General features: G+C 38.0%; 1 protein-coding gene across 1 annotated transcript in view; it reads right to left on the reverse strand.

The window, feature by feature from the left end:
- The window catches only part of LOC124788724 (testis-expressed protein 47-like), a 188136-nt gene that overhangs the window by 91167 nt on the left and 75926 nt on the right, over positions 1-21043 (reverse strand). Inside the window, exon 3 of the mRNA XM_047256004.1 lies at positions 903-1058. Coding sequence (XP_047111960.1) covers positions 903-1058 — 156 coding nt within the window. The remainder of the gene's footprint in view (positions 1-902; positions 1059-21043) is intronic.

Here is a 21043-nt window from a genome sequence, read left to right on the forward strand (position 1 = left end):
GTATCAACAGCATGTAGTCAGAATTTGTACGTTCGCCGCTGAAAATCTAGCATGTGAAATAAAATTTTCAGTGAACAAGAAGCACTGAAACTTGCTTATACCATTACATGATTCCCATGTGGTGATGCAGTAACATCAAGATGAACCTACAGCAGCATCAAGAAGCAGCACCCCAGATCATACAACAAAACTGTATTATTTTTTGATGGAGGATATCCATAATAAGATGTGGTATATTGATGATGGTTTTCCTTGTGTTAAGCAACGATATACATCCCAAGCTTTACCACAAAAACATTTTGGCCATGTTATATTAGAGGGTGAGGAGATGGACAATGAAAGAGGGAAGGAAGGGATGGTAAAAGAAAGGGAGGAGGAGACGGAATTAGAGAGGAGACGATGAGATGGACAGAGGGAGAAGGAGCAGATGGAGAAAAAGATGGGCACAGAGGAGACTGTCTGGTTGTGAAGATAGAGGAGGTGGGCAGAGAGAGGGGGCAGAGGAGATGGACAGAGAGGGGGGAAGGAGGGGATGGACAGAGATGGGGGAGGAGGAGACGGACAGAGATGGGGGGGAGGAGGAGACGGACTAACAAACAATTGGACTGAATAAATACCTGGGCAACAAGGGTACTCAGCAAGTGCATATTATAAATATGTATGTAAGCATATAGCAGAGAAAGGGGAAACAGCAGATGGACAGAGAAAGGGGCAGGAGGAGATGGATACAGAGTGGGGGCAGGGGGACTAACAGAACTGAAATAAATACACACCAGATAAACATCGGGTACTTGCCTAGCCTACTAATAAATGCCTTGCATTTACTCTAGCAAACACTGTTCATGCCACCAACAGACACTGCTTTTAAAAATGCCATGCATTAAACTTGTAGAACAACTTACCACATTCTGCTTTTGGAGTAATTCGGCAAGCTGATAAAGTTTCCCAACACATGTCTGTAGTAATTGAGCTGTTTTGTCTCTATCACAATCCGGTGAAATACACTCAGGTAAAAAATGAGCATTCACTGGTCTTGCAATCCATTGTTGAAAGAATCGCTGCAATTGACGAGAAATACTTACAATTTTCATATTCTTAAAACAAAAATGGTTTCTTTTTTTTTTAACAAAAAGAAATAATCTTAAAAAAGAAATAAACCACAGAATCATGGTCAATTTCTTCAAAATGTTGTAAATTATATCAAATACATGGAAGAAGGATAAATGTGCTTTTGATGTGGTCTTCAGTGCGAGTTATGGTTTGATGCAGCTCTCTATGCCAGTCTATCCTCTATAAGCCCCTTTACCTCTGTGTAACTAGCATAACCTACATCTTTTTAATATTCAAGCCTTCTCCCTCAACAATTTTTACTCCACACACTTCTTTCCATTACCATATTAAAGATTTCTTGCTGGCGCAGGGTTTGTCCTTTCAACTGATTCCTTCTACTTGTAAACTTGAACCACAAATTTCTTTCTTTCCCAATGCAATTCAGTACCTCTTTATTAGTTATTCAATCTACCCCTCTAACTTTCAACTTCCTTCTTCAGCAACACATTTCAAAAGCTTCTATTCTCTTGTTGTCTGAACTGAATATCATCCACATTTCCCTTCTATATGAGACTACACACCACACAATACCAGAACAAAAAGCTGCCAGACACTTAAATTTGTACTTGATGACAACACTTTCCTCTTTTTCAGAAACTCTTTGCTTGGTGTTACTAGTCTGCATTTTATTCACTCTCTACTCCATCCAATGCTAGTTACTTTGCTGCCTAAATAGCAAAATCATTGACTACTTTTAGTGTCTCATTTCCTAATCTAATTCTATTACCATTGCCTGATTTAATTTGACTATATTCCATTACCCTTGTTTGACTTTAGTTGATATTCATCTTATAACCTCTTTTCAAAACACTATACATTCCATTCAAAATCTTCCAAGTCCTTTGCTATGTCTGATGGAATAACAATGTCATCGGTAAACCTCACAGTTTTTCTTACTTCTCCCTGAACTTTAATTCCCTTTACAAATTTATCCTTGGTTTTATTTACTGCTTGCACAATGTATGGACTGATAACATCACAGACAGGCTACAATCCCATCTCACCGCCTTCTCAATTACTATAATTTCCTACCGTTCAGTTTTTATAACTACAGTCTGTTCAAGTTTTAGATATCTTTTTTATCTTGAGAATTTCAAAGTGTGTATTCCAATCAACACTGCCAAAAGATTTCTCTAAGTTTACTAATGCTATTAATGTAAGTTTGCCTTTCTTCAATCTATCTTCTGAGATGAGTTGTAGGGTCGCATTTTCCTACTTTTCCCCAGAATCTATAGTCATCTTCCCTAACATCAGCTTCTCCCAGTTTTTCATTCTTCTGTGAATATTTTGTGTCAGTATTTTCCAAATGTGACATATTAATGATAGTTCTGTAATTAACACCTGTTAACACCCACCCTTTTTGGAAAAGAAATTATTACATTTTTCTTGAAGTCTGGCAGTATTTTGTCTATCTGCTACATATTGCATACAAAGTGCTAAGTTTTAATCATGGCTGGGTCTCCCAAGAATCAAAATAATTCTGAAGGAATGTCATCTACTTCATGGAAGTGTTCAGAATTTGGTCTTTCACAGCCCTCTCAAAATCTTCTAGCAATATTATACATCCTACCTCACCTTCATTTACTTCCTCTTCTGTTTCTCTAATACTGTCTTCAAGTTCATTTCCCTTGTGTAACAGCTCTATACATTCCTTCCAACTTTCAGTTTTCCTACCACCTAGTCACTGCTGCTTTGCCAGATGCCACTTGCAGTTAAGAGTCATTTTTAGTTGCCAGTACCCCTTACTGACTGCTTCATTTGTTACATTTTTATATTTTCTCCTTTCATCATCGTCACACCGGCTGGTGTGGCTGAGTGGTTCTAGGCGCTTCAGTCTGGAACTGCGCAACCGCTACAGTCACAGGTTCGAATCCTGCCTCGGGCATGGATGTGTGTGATGTCCATAGGTTAGTTAGGTTTAAGTAGTTCTAAGTTCTAGGGCACTGATGATGTCAGATGTTAAGTACCATAGTGCTCAGAGCCATTTGAACCATCATCGTCACACATTGTCCATGGGATTTATTTGGCCTTGTCTTTTTGCCTATTTCTTCCTCTGCTGCCTTCTAGATCATCTCTCAAGGCTACCCATTCACATTCTAAATTGCTGTTTACCCCTATTTCATAAGTCATTGTCTAATCCTTACTTGCAAACTCTCAGCACCCTCTTCTTGGTTCAATTTGTCAAAGTTCCATCTCCTTCAATTTCTACATTCCTGCAATTTCATCAGTTTAAATCTTCTGTTCATAATCAGTAATTTACTGTCAGACTCCACATCTACCACTGGAAATGTTTTGCAGCTTACAATCTGACTTAAAAATCTCTCTCTCTTACCATTATTTAAACTATTTGATACCTTGCAGTTTCCCCAGGTCTTGTTTCCATATACAGCCTTCTTTTATGATTTATAAACCAGATACTAGCAATGACAAAATTGTGCTCATTGTAAAATTCTACCAGGTGGCTTCCCTTTTAGTTCCTCCCCCCAGTCCATGTTCTCCTTCTATTTTTCCCTCTCTTCCTTTTTCTACTATCAAGTTCCAGTCCTCCATCAAAATAAAATTTTCATCTCTCTTAATTCCATGAATAATTTCTTTTTTCTCATCAGAAATTCTTTCAATCTCTTCATTATCTGCAGAGCTAGTAGGCATATAAAGCTGAAATATTGTGGTGGGTGTTTGCTCCTTGTCAATCTCAACTGGTCTAACGCATTCACTATGCCGTTCATAGCCCTGCACCAGCATCCCTATTCTCTTTCCATTTTAAGAGCTGCTCCTGCTTTACCCCTAATTTGATTTTGTGTTTATAATCCTGTACTGACCTGATCAAAAGTCCTGTTACTCCCGCCACTGCACTTCAGTAATACTCACTATATCCAACTACAAACTACCCACTGTCCTTTTTAAATTCTCTGACTTCCCTATCTACTCAATTAAGGGACCTAACATTTCATATTATGACCTGCAGACCATTAGTTTTCTTTGACAACTTCCTTGTGAGTAGTCCCTGTCTGGAATCCATTGGGAGGCTATTTCATCTCCAGAATATCTTACCCAGGAGAATGCCATCACTATTAAACCATACAGTATAGCTGCATATCCTCAGGAAATATAATGGTTATAGTTTCCCTTCTTTTCAACCATTCACAGTACCCACATAGCAAGAACATGTTGGCTAATGTCACAAGCTAGAACAGTCCATCATCTGGACTGGTGCACCTGCACCTACTGAAAATGCTGCTGTCCTCTTTGGTAACCACATGTTTGTCTACCCTCTTCACAGATACCCCTTCATTGTGGATGCACCAACAGCCCTTCATTGTGGATGCACCAACAGTAGCACTATCTGCATCATAGGTATATGCAAACCATTTCAGCTTGGTAAGTTGATCTTATAAAAGCTTCCAAGTGTGAATGTTAAAATTGTAACAGTTTTCATTCTTAAAATCACAAGTGGTGAGCACAGATATGAAACAAATACTATAATGTAGCATAGTTCTGTTTTGGGACCATTCTCATTTCTTAATTGCATTAATTATAAGGGGCATTCAAAAAGAAATGAGCTGGAGGCATAATTACAGAAACCAGTACCTGTATGTTAGAAGTGCTGACCCTGGCTGTTGAGACACTCATCCCATTGTGACACAAGGCAGTGAATGACTCTCTCATGAAATTTCTGGGCCTGCAATGTTAACCAATTCAGCACGTACAGCTGGACATCATCATCTGACGTGAATCATTTCCCCTTTAGAGCTTTTTTAAGGGGACCAAAAATGACGTAATCACAGGGAGAGAGGTCCAGACTGTATGGAGGGTGGCCGAGAACCTCCCATTTGAATTTCTGCAAGAGTGCCACGACTGTGTTGGCCATATGAGGCTTTGCATTGTCATGGAGCAGAATAACTCGACGGGTGAGATTGCCTGGTCGTTTTGATTTTATTGCTTGGCAAAGGGTGGTCAATGTTTGCGAGTAATGCTGGGCATTCACTGTTGTCCCGTGCTGCAGGAAATGAATCAGAAGGGGACCATTTTTGGTCCCCTTAAAAAGGCTCTGAGGGGCAAACAATTCACCACAGACAACGGCGTCCAGCTGTATGTGCGAAACTAGTTAACATCACAGCCTTGGGAATTTTATGAGACAGCCATTCACTGCCTTGTGTCACAGTGGGACAAGTGTCTCAACAGCCAGGGTCAATACTTCTAACAGACAGGTACTGGTTTCTGTAATTATACCTCCGGCTTGTTTCTTTTTGAATGCCCCTTATATATAAAAGACAGTTCTATTAGTTCTAAAGTAAGTCTGCATGGAGATGTTATGTCTATTAATTATAAAGTCTGTGTTGAATTGGAGATCAGCTGTACCACTGTTGCCAACAAAAGTAGGCAGTTTTTCAGTTGAAGCCTTCTTAATGTTATGACCACTAAAACATCAGTCACATAATTTATATTTAATGGATAAATGACACTGGTGTGGAAGATTCAAGTAAAAAGCAAAACTGTCCACAACTTAAAAACTGAATTGCTAGAAGTGGTCATAACAGATATGGCATGCCCTCCTGTTCAACTGACTAATGAAATAACTTATCTAAACAATTGGAGAGCAACCAGTCAAAACGTATATTGTCCACTTGTGGGCAAAATTGATTTTGATATAGTCTTTCGGCAGTATTTTACATGCTCTACATGACCCACCAATCAGATTGTGTCTATCTGTCCGCAGTTCATGGTCTAGTGGCTAGCGTTGCTGCCTGTGGATCACGGCCGGGTTGGGGATATTCTCCGACTGGGGACTGGGTATTTGTGTTATCGTCATTTCATCATCATTCATAAAAGAGGCGAGATTGGAGTGTGCAAAGATTGGTAATTTGTACGGGCACTGATAACCACGCAGTTGAGCACCCCACAAACCTAACATCATCATCAGAGTGCATCTATTTGTATATTGTAACATCAAAAAAGTATCTTGAAAATGAGCAGTTAAAACAAATTGTATATTGTCCACATGATTGAATGAGTTAGAATATATAATGTCCACCATTTACGTTTCACTTTGTTTTTGCTTAATCTACTTTGGCAGTATGGTCAAGTTTAACACCTGTCTATGCTTGCAGCTATTCAAAGCTTTAGTCAGCATTATTGCCTTCTGGTATTGTTTGACGTTTTAGCAAAATTGTTGTTGTTAGCGCTGCATTGCGGCAGTATGCTGTTGTGTTTTGTGTGTACTGCATCCAATGGATTTAGAAAAGGAAAGTGTGACTGTAGGGGAGGAGCATAAAGATCGTGAAACACAAAAAAGAATGATGAAGAAATCAAAAAGAGAAGTGGAAACAGAAATCAGGTAAATCTTTGGTTTATACCATCTTATCAGACAAACAGAATCTGTTTCCGTAACATTCATCAGTAAACAATGCTAAGATAAACAGCACTTTCTTTTTTTGTCCCAGACATCATGATAAAGATATTCATTTAATGAATTTTGACCCCTCCCTGCCAACATAGAGAGATTGTTTTAGTTGCTGATCTATCCCTGTAAACGTTCTATGTAGAACCAAATAAAACAAGAAGATCTGGATGTAAGTAGTCCAAAGAGTCGGAGCATCCACGAAGAAAGTGCCAAAGTAAAACCAAAAGCTGTCACAGTGAAATATCACGTAAGTTGGGGATTTAATACAGATTCACACTATTTTTCATTGTATTTTTTCTTCTTAATGAAATGTATCTTTGTACTGATACTAAACAGGAAATGACCCAACAGACTCTGAAACACTTGCAGTTAATGTTCCAATGTCCTAATCTAAACAAAGAACATTATTACTTTACAAAGTAACTATCACATGCTAACTTGGGTTTTTGTAAATTGCATGTGGAATCAGAGGGGGAGAAAATTCCTGTATGCTGCATTTTTTCATAAACTCTTTGGTATTGGACAAACAAGATTAAATACCACTGCGAAACGAATTGCATCTGGGAGAGGAGTAACAGATAAAAGAGGGGGGATGATCACAATATTGGCAAGTATGAAACTAAAAAAAGCATTTGGTAGAATTCTTATCTTCACCCAAAGTCATTACAATTGGAACAAAAGCAAAAGACTGTCTCTCTTGTGTGAATTAAATATAAACAACTTTTTCAAATTATACGGCAACTGATCTCAACTTTAAAAAAATCATTCTTCACCAGAATTTTCAACTCCAAATTCAAACTGGGTTTTGGCTTCCCTGCCAGTGATAGATGCAAGTATTGCCTTAGAATGCAGCATGAAATTCAAAGTGCTGTAAATACAAATCAAAAGAAGAAGTTAATGACTGAACTTCATGCTCACAGGCTGAAAGCTCGAGCTATTCATTAATTAATGAAGCAGTCACTACATGGAAATAAAATGTCTGCTTTTGACTTGCAGCATGTCCAGCCTCTACAAAATTGAATATTGGAGAGGCATATTATGCCTGACAAATTGCATTTTATAGCTTCTGTGTAACAAATATAAAAACCACACACTCTGTTTTCTATGTATGGAATCAAGTCAAGCTGGAAGAGGACCACAATAAATTGCATCAGTCATTACAGATTTTCTTTCTAAAATGTCCTTTGACCGGGCTACCACACCTCTCAGACTCTTTGCTGATGGGTGTGGTGGCCAGAATAAAAATCAACATTTGATTCATGCTATTGCATTCTGGCTACTGAAAAGTTCTCCATAACATATAAGGAATGTGTATCTATATTTTCCAGTTCAAGGGCATTCCTTTTTACCTTCAGACATGGTCTCTGGATGAGTTGAGAGAATACTGTACCAAATTTCAGAATTTTTGAATCCAGAGAAGTATGTACAGATCAATAATGAAGTTGGGGAAATGTGGGTAAATGGAAAACACTGGGAGCTTAAGAACTATAAAGAACTCTCAAAGAAATGGAAAAAGATAGAAGGTATCAGTGAAGTAAAAAAGAATAATTTTGAAAAAGTCAAAACTGAAAAATGTCAGTGGTCAGAATATAAAATTTAAAACAGAAATTCATTATTACTTCAATGACCCTTCTAAGTCATTCACAACATCATCAAAATATGGACAGAAGACGTTCTCTGCTACTGAAAGACTTATACTAGCATTGTCAAATATAATGAAGGAAGAGAAAAGGGAAGATGTGAAGAAACTGCTCACTTTAAGATTTGGTACACAATGGAAAGAAGAAGAATAATTTGATATTTTTTTCACCGACTTTAGAGGTTCCATTCAGCAGCTTCACTGAAGGTACTGAATGTGACTGTGTACAAGAAGGAATAGGAATCAACAAAATTTAGTTAATTTTGCCTGTAACAAATTATTGTGTTGAACAGTTTTCTTATGTAATTTAAGGCTTTGTAGCATCCCTTAAAGTAAATATTAATGTTCCTTTTTTCTAAGTTTTATAATTACTGTAAAGCAATAAGAAAATTATTGTAAGTAAATAATTATTTTCAGGTATTAAAGTTTGCGTGAACTAATGAAGCTTAAATACTGAAAATCCATCAAATTATGGAATGTCCTAGGTGACTGATCAAAACATATGTTATCCAAAACATAAATTGATTTTATAACCAACCTAATCAAATTTTGATCTGTTGCAAAGAGGGATCCAATTCAACATCCCAACAGGCAATTAATTGTGAAAACAGCCTTATGTTCCATTGAATAGTTTAGTAGATATCAATTTTTTGCTTTTTCTGGAACATCTGAATCAACGGACATTATATGTTTTGATTAGTTGCTCCTTAATTCGTAGGACTTGCATTTTAACATTGAATCTAACCAATGATGCAACTTGGCAGCATGAGGGATGTTCAAAAGAAAGGTATGAAAGAATAAGGTGAAGTTCTACTCTTTAGAAGTCCTAGGGTGACATGTCTGGGCTATAGGGTGAATGCTCAAGCAGCTCCCACTTGAAATTGGCCATTGCACTTGGTGTGACCTTGGAGACGTGTGGACAGGAGTCATTGTGGAACAGAATCAATCCCTCTGTGAGCATCTCAGGTCATTTGCTCTCAATGGACTTGCATAGGCTGTGGGATGTCTCACAGTACACGTCACTGTTAAAGGTTTTTCTGTGCTTGAGGAATTTGGTGAGTATCAGACCTCAGATACTGAAAAGGGTGGTGAGTGTCACCTAGCTCTGAATTTTTCGGGGGGAGGTGACGATACATGCTTCCACTGTGTAGATGTCTCACTATATTATCCCAAAGTGGCATATGCAAATTTCATCATGTTTGGTGATAATGATGTCTCGTACCTTCATTTAAGCCCTCCTTACACAAATTGTCAGAAGCCAAAGTAGTATAGAGCAGTGACATAGTGAAGAACGAACTCCTGGCCATTCAGTTTTCATGAGCTGGAGCTGCAACTACCCTGTCAAGCAGCTCCCTAAATGGCATCACAAAGATGAGTGCATCATGTTCTTGTCCTCTCATCAAGGGAAAATCTCTGCCAGTACTGAGAATTGAACCAAGATCTTCTGCATGACAGTCAGCTGCACTGATCACTCAGTTATGGAGGTGGACAAATTGAGGACTGTTTTGCAAAACTGTACATCTACAAAAAGTAAAATTTTCAGGAAACACCTTTTATTGAATAACTTAAGAAATATATAAAACAGAAATTTAAAAACACATCAGACTTTTCCTCATTATAACACAAAAAAACAGTCACATCCAAATAATATTTTCATATAAGTACTACAAGGAACTATACACTCTTATGGTTTTTTTGCAAAACAACTATAGTATCACCAGTCTTTAAAATGAGCAATAATCTGTTATTTGTGAATGACTTCAAGTTAATTTATATAATGCTTCTAAGAAATCGGTTCATCATCATATTTCCCTTCATTGTTGTCAGTGTCATTGTTACTGCAACCTTGAAGAGCTTCTGTATAAAATATTTTGCTTCATATGAAGAGTTTGTCAAAATACTTGAGTAGTTTCTTTACACCTTCAGCCTTCTTAGCTCTGACTTTATTTTCTAATCTTAGTAACAAAGCAGTATCCATTTCTCTGAAGTTGGTGACATTCTTTTTTAGGACTTCAAACAAGATTGGAGATACATAATAAGTGTTTTTCCATTTGGATACAACATGATTTTTTTCCAGCCTCCTGGTATATGAGAACTCCTGCTTTGCTTATTACGAATGTTAACTTTTTTAATGGCGGTGTTGCTTGTGGCTTTCATATCATGAACTTGCCAGTCCCTCTCAAGTATTCTACAAGTGCCACATTGATTTACCACAGCATGGCACTGTGACAGTCTTTTTCTCAGTTCTTTCTAAACTACAATGAATATCTTGGTGATATTAATATGGATATCAGGGTACAGAGTCATATCTTATTGGAATTCTTGGATACCCCAAAAAAACTTTTGATTGCTATTGTCTAAATGATAAGCCTACAAGATATAATGCATGCTTAGACAATATAATAAGTAATATCCATGAAAATAATGTTGAAATTGGAGTAGTCAAGTTAGGCCTAGTTGACCATGATGCCCTATGGATTACAGTTCCAGTCAGCATTCCAGATGAACAACACAAAACTGTTAGACCTATGAATGAATGCAACATAAGAGAGTTTAGAACTAGATTAAGGTCAGTTAATTGGAATGACATGTTATACAAAGATATGTGTGTGAATAACACAAGCAAATTATTTATAGAGGAAATTGCAAGAATATAATAACTAAGCTCATATACCAGCTAAATAATTGGTTCACACCATACCTCAACAGCATCAGGATTATGCTTCTTATGTTTAAGGACTGATCTCATAACAGCAGTGAGTACAAAGAGATGTACATTAGAATAAGAAAAAATTATAGATCTGAAATAAGCTTGGCAAAACGTAGGGTGAATGATAACTATATTCTTAAATCCAGAAACAGCTGTAAAGCTGTCTGGGAAGTAATTAAAAGTGAAATAAATAGACCAACAACTCAACTAGCTACACCCATAGCCCCAGATATCTTAAACTCACACTTTGTTAACTTCAGTTTACAACAAGATTTGTCTCCCCCCAATCCCATGCTTGATGCTAAAACTCTTTTAGATTCAAATAAGTATGTAGTCCATAAATTCTGCTGGGCAACAGTAACTGAAAATGATGTTAGCAAAGCAATAAGCAAACTAAGTAGTTCCAGAGCACAGGACTTCTATGGTCTGTAAAACTTTGTCATAAAGAAGATATCAAGTGATCTTCTGTCCCCTCTTAACCACTCTCATTAACCATATATTACAGCAAGGGATTTTCCCCGACTGTTGGAAAATAGCAGTAACTATTCCCATATTTAAGAAAGGAGATAAATCAAATCCAAGTAACTATCGCCCTATCTCATTAATCCCAATAATATCTAAAATAATCGAAGACTGTGTCCACCAACAAATGAATCACTATTTTGAGACGAATAACTCGTTAAGTAACTCACAGTATGGCTTCAGGTCTAAACTATCCACAGTTAAAAGGGTTGAAAATATTGTTACTGATATATATGATGTCTTTCAAAATAATCTCTTGTGCTACTCTCCTAGACCTGAGTAAAGCATTTGACATTGTATCTCATAGTACTTTGATCATGAAATTAAGACACTAGGGCATGGAAGAGGACACCCTGAAATTATTAGAATCCTACTTAAGCAACAGAGTACAATTTCTTAGTGTAAATGGGCAGCTTTCAAACCCACAAACAATAAAAAGAGGTGTGCCACAGGGCTCCATACTTGGGCCCTTCCTGTTTGTAGTGTATGTTAATGATGTGTCACAGTATTTACCCTGTAAAACAGTCCTCTATGCGGATGATACAACTTTTATCAATTCAGGACAGACTCTTGAATCTGTACGAAAAAAATAATATAATATGTGAAAAACCGGTTCATTGGTTTAGTGAAAACTTCCTATACATATATGAAACAAAAACTGAGGAAATATTCTTTAATTTGAAGGTATCAAACAAAGAAAATAAGTCTGTTAAACTGTTAGGAATGATGATTGACCAGAGACTTGGCTGGGATAAACATATCACATACGTCTGTTCTAAACTTGCATGTGCTATGTTCCTACTTTATAAGCTTAGGAGTAATGTCAGCCAAAACTTACTGCTGCATTCATATTTTGCTTATATCCACCCCCATCTTTCATATGGTATTCTGCTCTGGGGAAATTCTCTCAATTCAGTATAAATTTTCAGATGGCAAAAAAAAAGCTCTTCGATGTATAGTGGGTTTATCTCCTAGGGACACATGCAGGGAACATTTCAAAAAACTTAACATCATGACAGTTCCTTGTTTGTTCATCTATTATTGCTTATTACAAGTAAAAGAAAACATAGCTCAATATCCCCTGTCCACACCCATAATACAAGACGAAACCACACAATTGATCTGCCATGCTCTAGATTGTCCAAGATACATAATAGTTATAAATATGTAGGCCTCGAACTGTTTAATATGCTCCCTAAAATTGCACAAACAGTATCTAAAAATAAATTTAAGACAACATTGGGTCAATGGCTCAAAGGTAAAGCATTTTACTCAGTTGATGAATATAAAGACTGTAATATGGCAGATTTGCTGTTTTAACATAGAGAAAGGTACCTCTGCCTGTAGTAGGACCTAAATTTGGAAAAACAATATCTAACATATAGGCATAATAGACCTATTTCGAGTGCTCTATATTTGTATCAATATCTTAGGATAATGACTTAGTGTTATCAACATGTATACGATAATGACATAGTGTCATCAACATGAATACTCCCCACTTAATATAAATTTGTATAATGTTTTCTTTTTTATGGTAAAATTAACAATATATAAAGTTCCAAATGTGTGCTATTGTACAACACTAACATTCATATGATTTATATATACATTGTTATGAGAATATAACCATCTTTATACTGTAACTGAACTTATTGACGAAGCACACTGTATAAGAAAATACTGAGTGGCTAATAAAGATTCTTATTCTTATTCTTGTCAGATAGCATATAGCTGTGCGCCCTGACTGAAAATAATGTAGGTTTTTTTGTGAAAATTTTTGATGTCTCACAAAAGTGAAGGAGCATAGCCACCATCACTGAATTTTTATTTTGTCAATCACATAAGTCTCAGGAAATTCTTAATATCAGCCTCCAATTTGCCACTTCTTGATGTTTCTTCTCCAAATGTATTAAAAAAAAAAAAAAAATCTTTCAGCAGAAGCAATTTGACTGGCTCCATGTGACTTTTGTGTTTCAAGCTATGTGTAATGACTAGTATTTTGTTTTCTACATCTACACCTATCCATTTCCCTCCATTACTGCACAGTTATATGACCAGATTTGTCACGAGTAAAAACTTTCCCTAATAGACAGCTTTGGGAATGGACAGTATTGCTGGCAGTAAAACATACACTAATGGTAGCTGGTTCTTTTAGTTTAAGAATTCCATGGAATTATTAGCCCTGAACTTGTGAAGTCTATAAATGGTCATCTGCAATTTTTTCACATAGGTCTTTGGCAGTTTTAATTTTCAACATGGGTTCTGCACAGAAGGAGCACTTGTAAGACCTCAGATTGCCAAAAGATATGTTAAAACATTGGAAAAAAAATTTTTTTTGCATTCAGGAAGGATGCACTTTGGGTGACATGCTTTGATATGGCGAGTCCTCACTTTCTTTATATTTACTTCTTGACTCAAATAGGACTGTGTACATTTTATCCTCTTGATCCTTCTGGCATTTCACAAATAACATATTTGATAGCTAAATTTATTATTCTTGCACCTGATATCCCCATTACCTTCTTAAATGTAGCAGCACACTTGAATCTCCTCTCTATTTCTTAAGGTAATAAATTTCTTGTTTTTTGTTTTATCATCTGGAAGAGTTCACGTTTTAGGTTCAGCAATCTTAATACATTTCAAAAGAAACACATATTGCTTTATTTTATCATTAATGTAGATTCTATCCTGAAATTCTAACATGTCATTTTGTGAAAGCATTGCTGTGTCGCAAAAGGTCATTTGGAGCTTTTGTTAATGGCTATCAGACAGCTGTGTACAGGCTAAATGAAGCTCACCTCCACCTTGTTGAATGTACTGAATACTCCTCTTTCTTCATATTGGTGTATCATCACTCCTCCTCTTACATCCATGAAGTGCTTCTTGAATGGGAGATGAATAATCTACTTCACTAGCAGGTTCTGAATCCATCTAAAGTATGTATTAAACAAAAATAATATACCGAACTACCCATTTTAGACTGCACAGGAACATACAGACGCTTAAGTAGAATAATCATTGATATTTATAAACTTTTAATGAAGCAACCAACATTTCTTGCATTAACATATGAAGTTTATACTTTTGTATGGCATTTGGTCTTTCAAGAGCAGACAAATTCTAAATTTGTGCCTTTGCTACAAATGAAAGTCAGTCAACAGAAACATTTGCCATTGTTGAACAGTCACAAACACTACTTCCAACAGAAGGAATCAAAGTTCATCATTATAAACACAGAAAAGCACAGTAAATTTTGCTATAAAACAGAGTGTTGTGTAGATGTTAATTTTTGGAAAATTTCTCTTCCAACAGATGTTAAGTTCTGCAAAAATTTGCAACATTCCACACATTTTAATGCTATATGAGTTAAGTTTTGTTACATTTTAACAAGTGCAATCAACTCCTTCCATTTTAAAATATATGAATTCATGTTGTTGTTGTGATCTCCAGTCCTGAGACGGGTTTGATGCAGCTCTCCATGCTAATCTATCCTGTGCAAGCTCCTTCATCTCCCAGTACCTACTGCAACCTACATCCTTCTGAATCTGCTTAGTGTATTCATCTCTTGGTCTCCCTCTATGATTTTTACCCTCCATGCTGCCCTCCAATGCTAAATTTGTGATCCCTTGATGCCACAGTACATGTCCTACCAACCAATCCCTTCTTCTAGTCAAGTTGTGCCACAAACTTCTCTTCTCCCCAATCCTATTCAATACCTTCTCATTAGTTATGTGATCTACTCACCTAATCTTCAACATTCTTCTGTAGCACCACATTTCGAAAGCTTCTATTCTCTTCTTGCCCAAACTACTTATTGTCCATGTTTCACTTCCATACATGGCTACACTCCATACAAATACTTTCAGAAACGACTTCCTGACACTTAAATCTATACTCGATGTCAACAAATTTCTCTTCTTCAGAATCGCTTTCCTTGCCATTGGCAGTCTACATTTTATATCCTCTCTACTTCGACCATCATCAGTTATTTTGCTCCCTAAACAGCAAAACTCCTTTACTACTTTAAGTGTCTCATTTCCTAATGTAATTCCCTCAGCATCACCTGACTTGATTCGACTACATTCCATTATCCTCGTTTCGCTTTTGTTGATGTTCATCTTATATCCTCCTTTCAAGACACTGTCCATTCCGTTCAACTGCTGTTCCAAGTCCTTTACTGTCTCTTGACAGAATTACAATGTCATCGGCAAACTTCAAAGTTTTTATTTCTTCTCCCTGGATTTTAATACCTACTCCAAATTTTTCTTTTGTTTCCTTTACTGCTTGCTCAATATACAGATTGAATAACATCGGGGAGAGGCTACAACCTTGTCTCACTCCCCTCCCAACCACTGCTTCCCTTTCATGTCCCTCGACTCTTTTAACTGCCATCTGGTTTCTGTACAAATTGTAAATAGCCTTTCGCTCCCTGTATTTTACCCCTGCCACCTTTAGAATTTGAAAGAGAGTATTCCAGTCAACACTGTCAAAAGCTTTCTCTAAGTCTACAAATGCTAGAAATGTAGGTTTGCCTTTCCTTACTCTTTCTTCTAAGATAAGTCGTAAGGTCAGTATTGCCTCACATGTTCCAACATTTCTACGGAATCCAAACTGATCTTCCCCGAGGTCGGCTTCTACCAGTTTTTCCATTCATCTGTAAATAATTTGTGATAGTATTTTGCAGCTGTGACTTATTAAACTGATAGTTCGGTAATTTTCACATCTGTCAACACCTGCTTTCTTTGGGATTGGAATTATTATATTCTTATTGAAGTCTGAGGGTATTTCGCCTGTCTCGTACATCTTGGTCACCAGATGGTAGAGGTTTGTCAGGACTGGCTCTCCCAAGGCCGTCAGTAGTTCTAATGGAATGTTGTCTACTCCCGAGGCCTTGTTTCGACTCAGGTCTTTCAGTGCTCTGTCAAACTCTTCACACAATATCGTATCTCCCATTTCATCTTCACCTACATTCTCTTCCATTTCCATAATATTGTCCTCAAGTACATCACCCTTGTATAGACCCCTCTATATACTCCTTCCACCTTTCTGCTTTCCCTTCTTTGCTTCGAACTGGGATTCCATCTGAGCTCTTGATATTCATACAAGTGGCTCTCTTTTCTCCAAAGGTCTCTTTAATTTTCCTGTAGGCTGTATCTATCTTACCCCTAGTGAGACAAGCCTCTACATCCTTACATTTGTCCCCTAGCCATGCCTGCTTAGCCATTTTGCACTTCCTGTCGATCTCATTTTTGAGATGTTTGTATTCCTTTTTGCCTGCTTCATTTACTGCATTTTTATATTTTCTCCTTTCATCAATTAAATTCAATATTTCTTCTGTTACCCAAGGATTTCTACTAGCCCTCATCTTTTTACCTATCTGATCCTCTGCTGCCTTCACTACTTCATCCCTCAGAGCTACCCATTCGTCTTCTACTGTATTTCTTTCCCCCATTCCTGTCAATTGTTCCCTTATGCTCTCCCTGAAACTCTGTACAATCTCTGGTTTAGTCAGTTTATCCAGGTCCCATCTCCTTAAATTCCCACCTTTTGCAATTTCTCCAGTTTTAATCTACAGTTCATAACCAATAGATTGTGGTCAGAATCCACATCTGCCCCTGGAAATGTCCTACAATTTAAAACCTTGTTCCTAAATCTCTGTCTTACCATTATATAATCTATCTGATACCTTTTAGTATCTCCAGGATTCTTCCATGTATACAACCTTCTTTCATGATTCTTGAACCAGGTGTTAGCTATGATTAAGTTATGCTCTGTGCAAAATTCTAACAGATGGCTTCCTCTTTCATTTCTTGGCCCCAATCCATATTCACCTACTATGTTTCCTTCTCTCCCTTTTCCTACTCTCGAATTCCAGTCACCCATGACTATTAAATTTTTGTCTCCCTTCACTACCTGAATAATTTCTTTTATCTCATCATACATGTCTTCAATTTCCTTGTCATCTGCAGAGCCAGTTGGCATATAAACTTGTACTATTGTAGTAGGCATGGGCTTCGTGTCTATCTTGGCCACTATAATAGTTCACTATGCTGTTTGTAGTACCTTACCCGCACTCCTATTTTTTTTTATTCATTATTAAACCTACTCCTGCATTACCCCTATTTGATTTTGTATTTATAACCCTGTATTCACCTGACCAGAAGTCTTGTTCCTCCTGCCACCGAACTTCACTAATTCCCACTATATCCAACTTTAACCCATCCATTTCCATTTTTAAATTTTCTAACCTACATGCCCTATTAAGGGATCTGACATTCCACGCTCCGATCTGTAGAATGCCAGTTTTCTTTCTCCTGATAACGACGTCCTCTTGAGTAGTCCCCACCCGGAGATTCGAATGGGGGACTATTTTACCTCCGGAATATTTTACCCAAGAGGATGCCATCATCATTTAACCATACAGTAAAGCTGCATGCCCTCGTGAAAAATTACGGCTGTAGTTTCCCCTTGCTTTCAGCCGTTCGCAGTACCACAACAGCATGGCTGTTTTGGTTAATGTTACAAGGCCAGATCAGTCAATCATCCAGACTGTTGCCCCTGCAACTACTGAAAAGGCTGCTGCCCCTCTTCAGGAACCACACGTTTGCCTGGCCTCTCAACAGATACCCCTCCGTTGTGGTTGCACCTACGGTACGGCTATCTGTATCGTTGAGGCACGCAAGCCTCCCCACCAACGGCAAGGTCCATGGTTCATTCATATATAACTCAAAATTGAACATTTTGTAGATGTTCAGTTTTGCAGAAATGGTCTTCAATTTATGTAGTATTATTATGTATATTCTTTGCCAACAAAACCCTGACCAACATCTTGGAAATGTTGTACAATAAAGTCTGCATATTATCTTTACTTTTCCTTAAAAATACACAAAAATTAAGAAATGTAAGTATGGGGTGAAACAGCCCGTGTTTACAGAAAAGAACTGTGCTAATATTCTGCAAGGCAAACCTAAATGCCATTGCCAAATATTGTTCTTAAACTTTTTTACATATTAAGAGCAGTTTTGCAGGGCAGTAGTCAAACGTAAACTCTATTCTGGATCAACTTAATACAAGAGCCAAAGATAAACATCATTTCAATAGTCACAGGATGACACTATACAGAAACTACATGCAGACATTAGATTGAAAAATCACTGGTCACTGATTTTCCAACTCTTCTCACATTAAAAGTAGAAACTGACCTGTAGAGCTACATATCAGTAACACTTGTGTAGTGGCCCGGGCTGAAAAGCCACTACTGTGAAGGTTTGGGTTAAGGCAATGGGTCTTGGTGAGGGTGCAGGCCATTGGTAGTTCATGAAAAAAGTGTCAGATAGACAGACACTTCAGTAATATTTACTGCACTCATAGCACTGCAACACTGTGCTTATGGCCCCTTTAGCATGTGGCGTGGATGACCCGTGGAGTGTGACTGTGTCCAGCTGTTGATCAGAATCTCAGCAATTTGAGCCCCAGTTAGGTGTGGTGTTGTTGCATGCGGTTCCAGTGGCATGGATGTCTGATGGAATTCTTGAAGCAGATGACGGTTTTTAAGGTGCAGAACCTGCCCCTCCAAGTGGAGGCACATGGCACGAAGATGCCCACATCAATGTAGCAGTGTGAGCAGCTGTACTGCCTGGTCACAATCTGCTACCCCTAGGACAGGAATGTGGCTGCTGCTGAAGTGGGCATAGAGCCAATTTACCAGTTGAAAGATGCCAAATCCAGAAAGGAGGACTTAGTGCCAGAAGACAGTCAGGTGGTGGTGGAAATGGAAATGAGCGTTTGGCGTCATTGGCCGGGAGGCCCCTCGCGGGGCAGGTCCGGCCGCCATATCGCAGGTCTTATTACATTCGGCGCCACATTGGGCGACCTGCACGCCGGATGGGGATGAAATGATGATGAACACAACACAACACCCAGTCCCTGAGCGGAGAAAATCTCCGACCCAGCCGGGAATCGAACCCGGGCCCAGAGGACGGCAATCCGTCACGCTGACCACTCAGCTACTGGGGCGGACAGGTGGTGGTGGAGGCCAGACTTGTGATGGCTGCTTGCTGACATATATTGCTCCAGTACATGGTGAAGTCCCCTCTTCATGGTAGATGCTGCCAGGTTCGTGAATACCTCTGCTAAAACTGACGGATATTTGTACTGGTTAGAAGTTCATTTAGTGTGCCAATGTACAGCTTCCAACTATATACAAAATAACAAACCCATGGCTTTAAGATGTAGAAACCATCCGGCCTGTCCTGCAAAAGCCCCATGTTTCCAATGCATCATCAAATTTGCAGTTGGTGCTCACACTGGTCCACCTCACAATGCATAAACAGGCCTTTTGATGCAACAGGTATGCCAAAATCTTGGCACCCACTATCAGCTTATGGCTTCTTCAACCACTGTCGCTGAGCTGCCATTTTCCATAGTAACACTCAGAAAATAGTAATAGCAGTACACTTGACATGACAGCAATGAAGCTTGAGTGCAGTCTGAGTCAGGCCTGGTGGTCCAGTGTGTGCTTGAAAACTGAAAGGCGGTGGGATTGAACCCCAGTCAGACCATGGATTTTTCATAATCTTTTAACCTAACTTCATCTCTCAGTAATGTGGATATTCACCATAAATGAAACATGGTTCAGATTCCATGTCAAAGAGTATGTGTCATTTTCCCAAAGTAGAATCAATGTTGGATTTGGTGGTGTAGTGGTAAAGCGCAGACTTGGTTACAGAAAGGTCTTCGGAACAAATCCTAGATGAACCACAGATTTTGATCTCTGTTTTTTTTTTTTTTACCTAGCAATAACACCTGAATGATGTAGAGAATGAGGATATTTCTGTATTATATCCTGTTGTTAATGTCTCTCGTGTGATGCTCATTTCCATCATGTCCTCCTTTAATTCTATGAGTCAGTTTTGCATGTATTACAGGGTTTTCTTAGCCATTCTCTGTGGTGCCATTCTTTTGAAGTTGTCACAGAACCTGAGTCTCTCCAGCTTAAAAGACTTTTCCAGTTTTTCCACATGCAGTGAAAACAGTTTAATAAAAAATAAAGGCAATTAATTTCTTGTGTTAAAAACATTTTCTTGTTAGCAATGCACACAGAAAAAAACTCTTCTTTGAGCTTGTCAAATTTATCACATTAAAGTAATCTGAGTTACTGCTAAAATTTAGTCTTCCATGTGTTCTTGTTGTGGCCTTCAGTATGAGGACCGGTTTGATGCTCTTCTCCATGACAGTCCATCTTATTTAGCCCCTTCATCTCTGCATAAATACTGCAACCTGCAGCCATCTGAATCTGCTTACTGTAGTCAAGCTGTAGCCTTCCTTTCCAATTTTTACTCCTGGCGCACAATGGTTCCCTCCATTAACAAATTCAATCCTCTGTAATGACTCAGTTTGTGCCCTGTCAACCTATGCTTTCTTTTAGTCATGTTGTGCCAAAAGTTTCTTTTCTCACCAATTTGATTCAGCACCTCCCCATTTGAAATCCAATCCACCCATCACATCTTCAGCATTCCACTATAGTACAACAGTTCAAAATCTGCTTTTATGGTCTTCTTCTTCTTCTTCTTCTTCTTCGGCACTACAATCCTTGACAGGCCTTCACCTCCTCAACAATCTTCCTCCATACATTTCTGTTCTCTGTTTTTATCTTCCA

Source organism: Schistocerca piceifrons, chromosome 3, assembly GCF_021461385.2.
Source record: "Schistocerca piceifrons isolate TAMUIC-IGC-003096 chromosome 3, iqSchPice1.1, whole genome shotgun sequence".
Classification (NCBI taxonomy): domain Eukaryota; kingdom Metazoa; phylum Arthropoda; class Insecta; order Orthoptera; family Acrididae; genus Schistocerca; species Schistocerca piceifrons.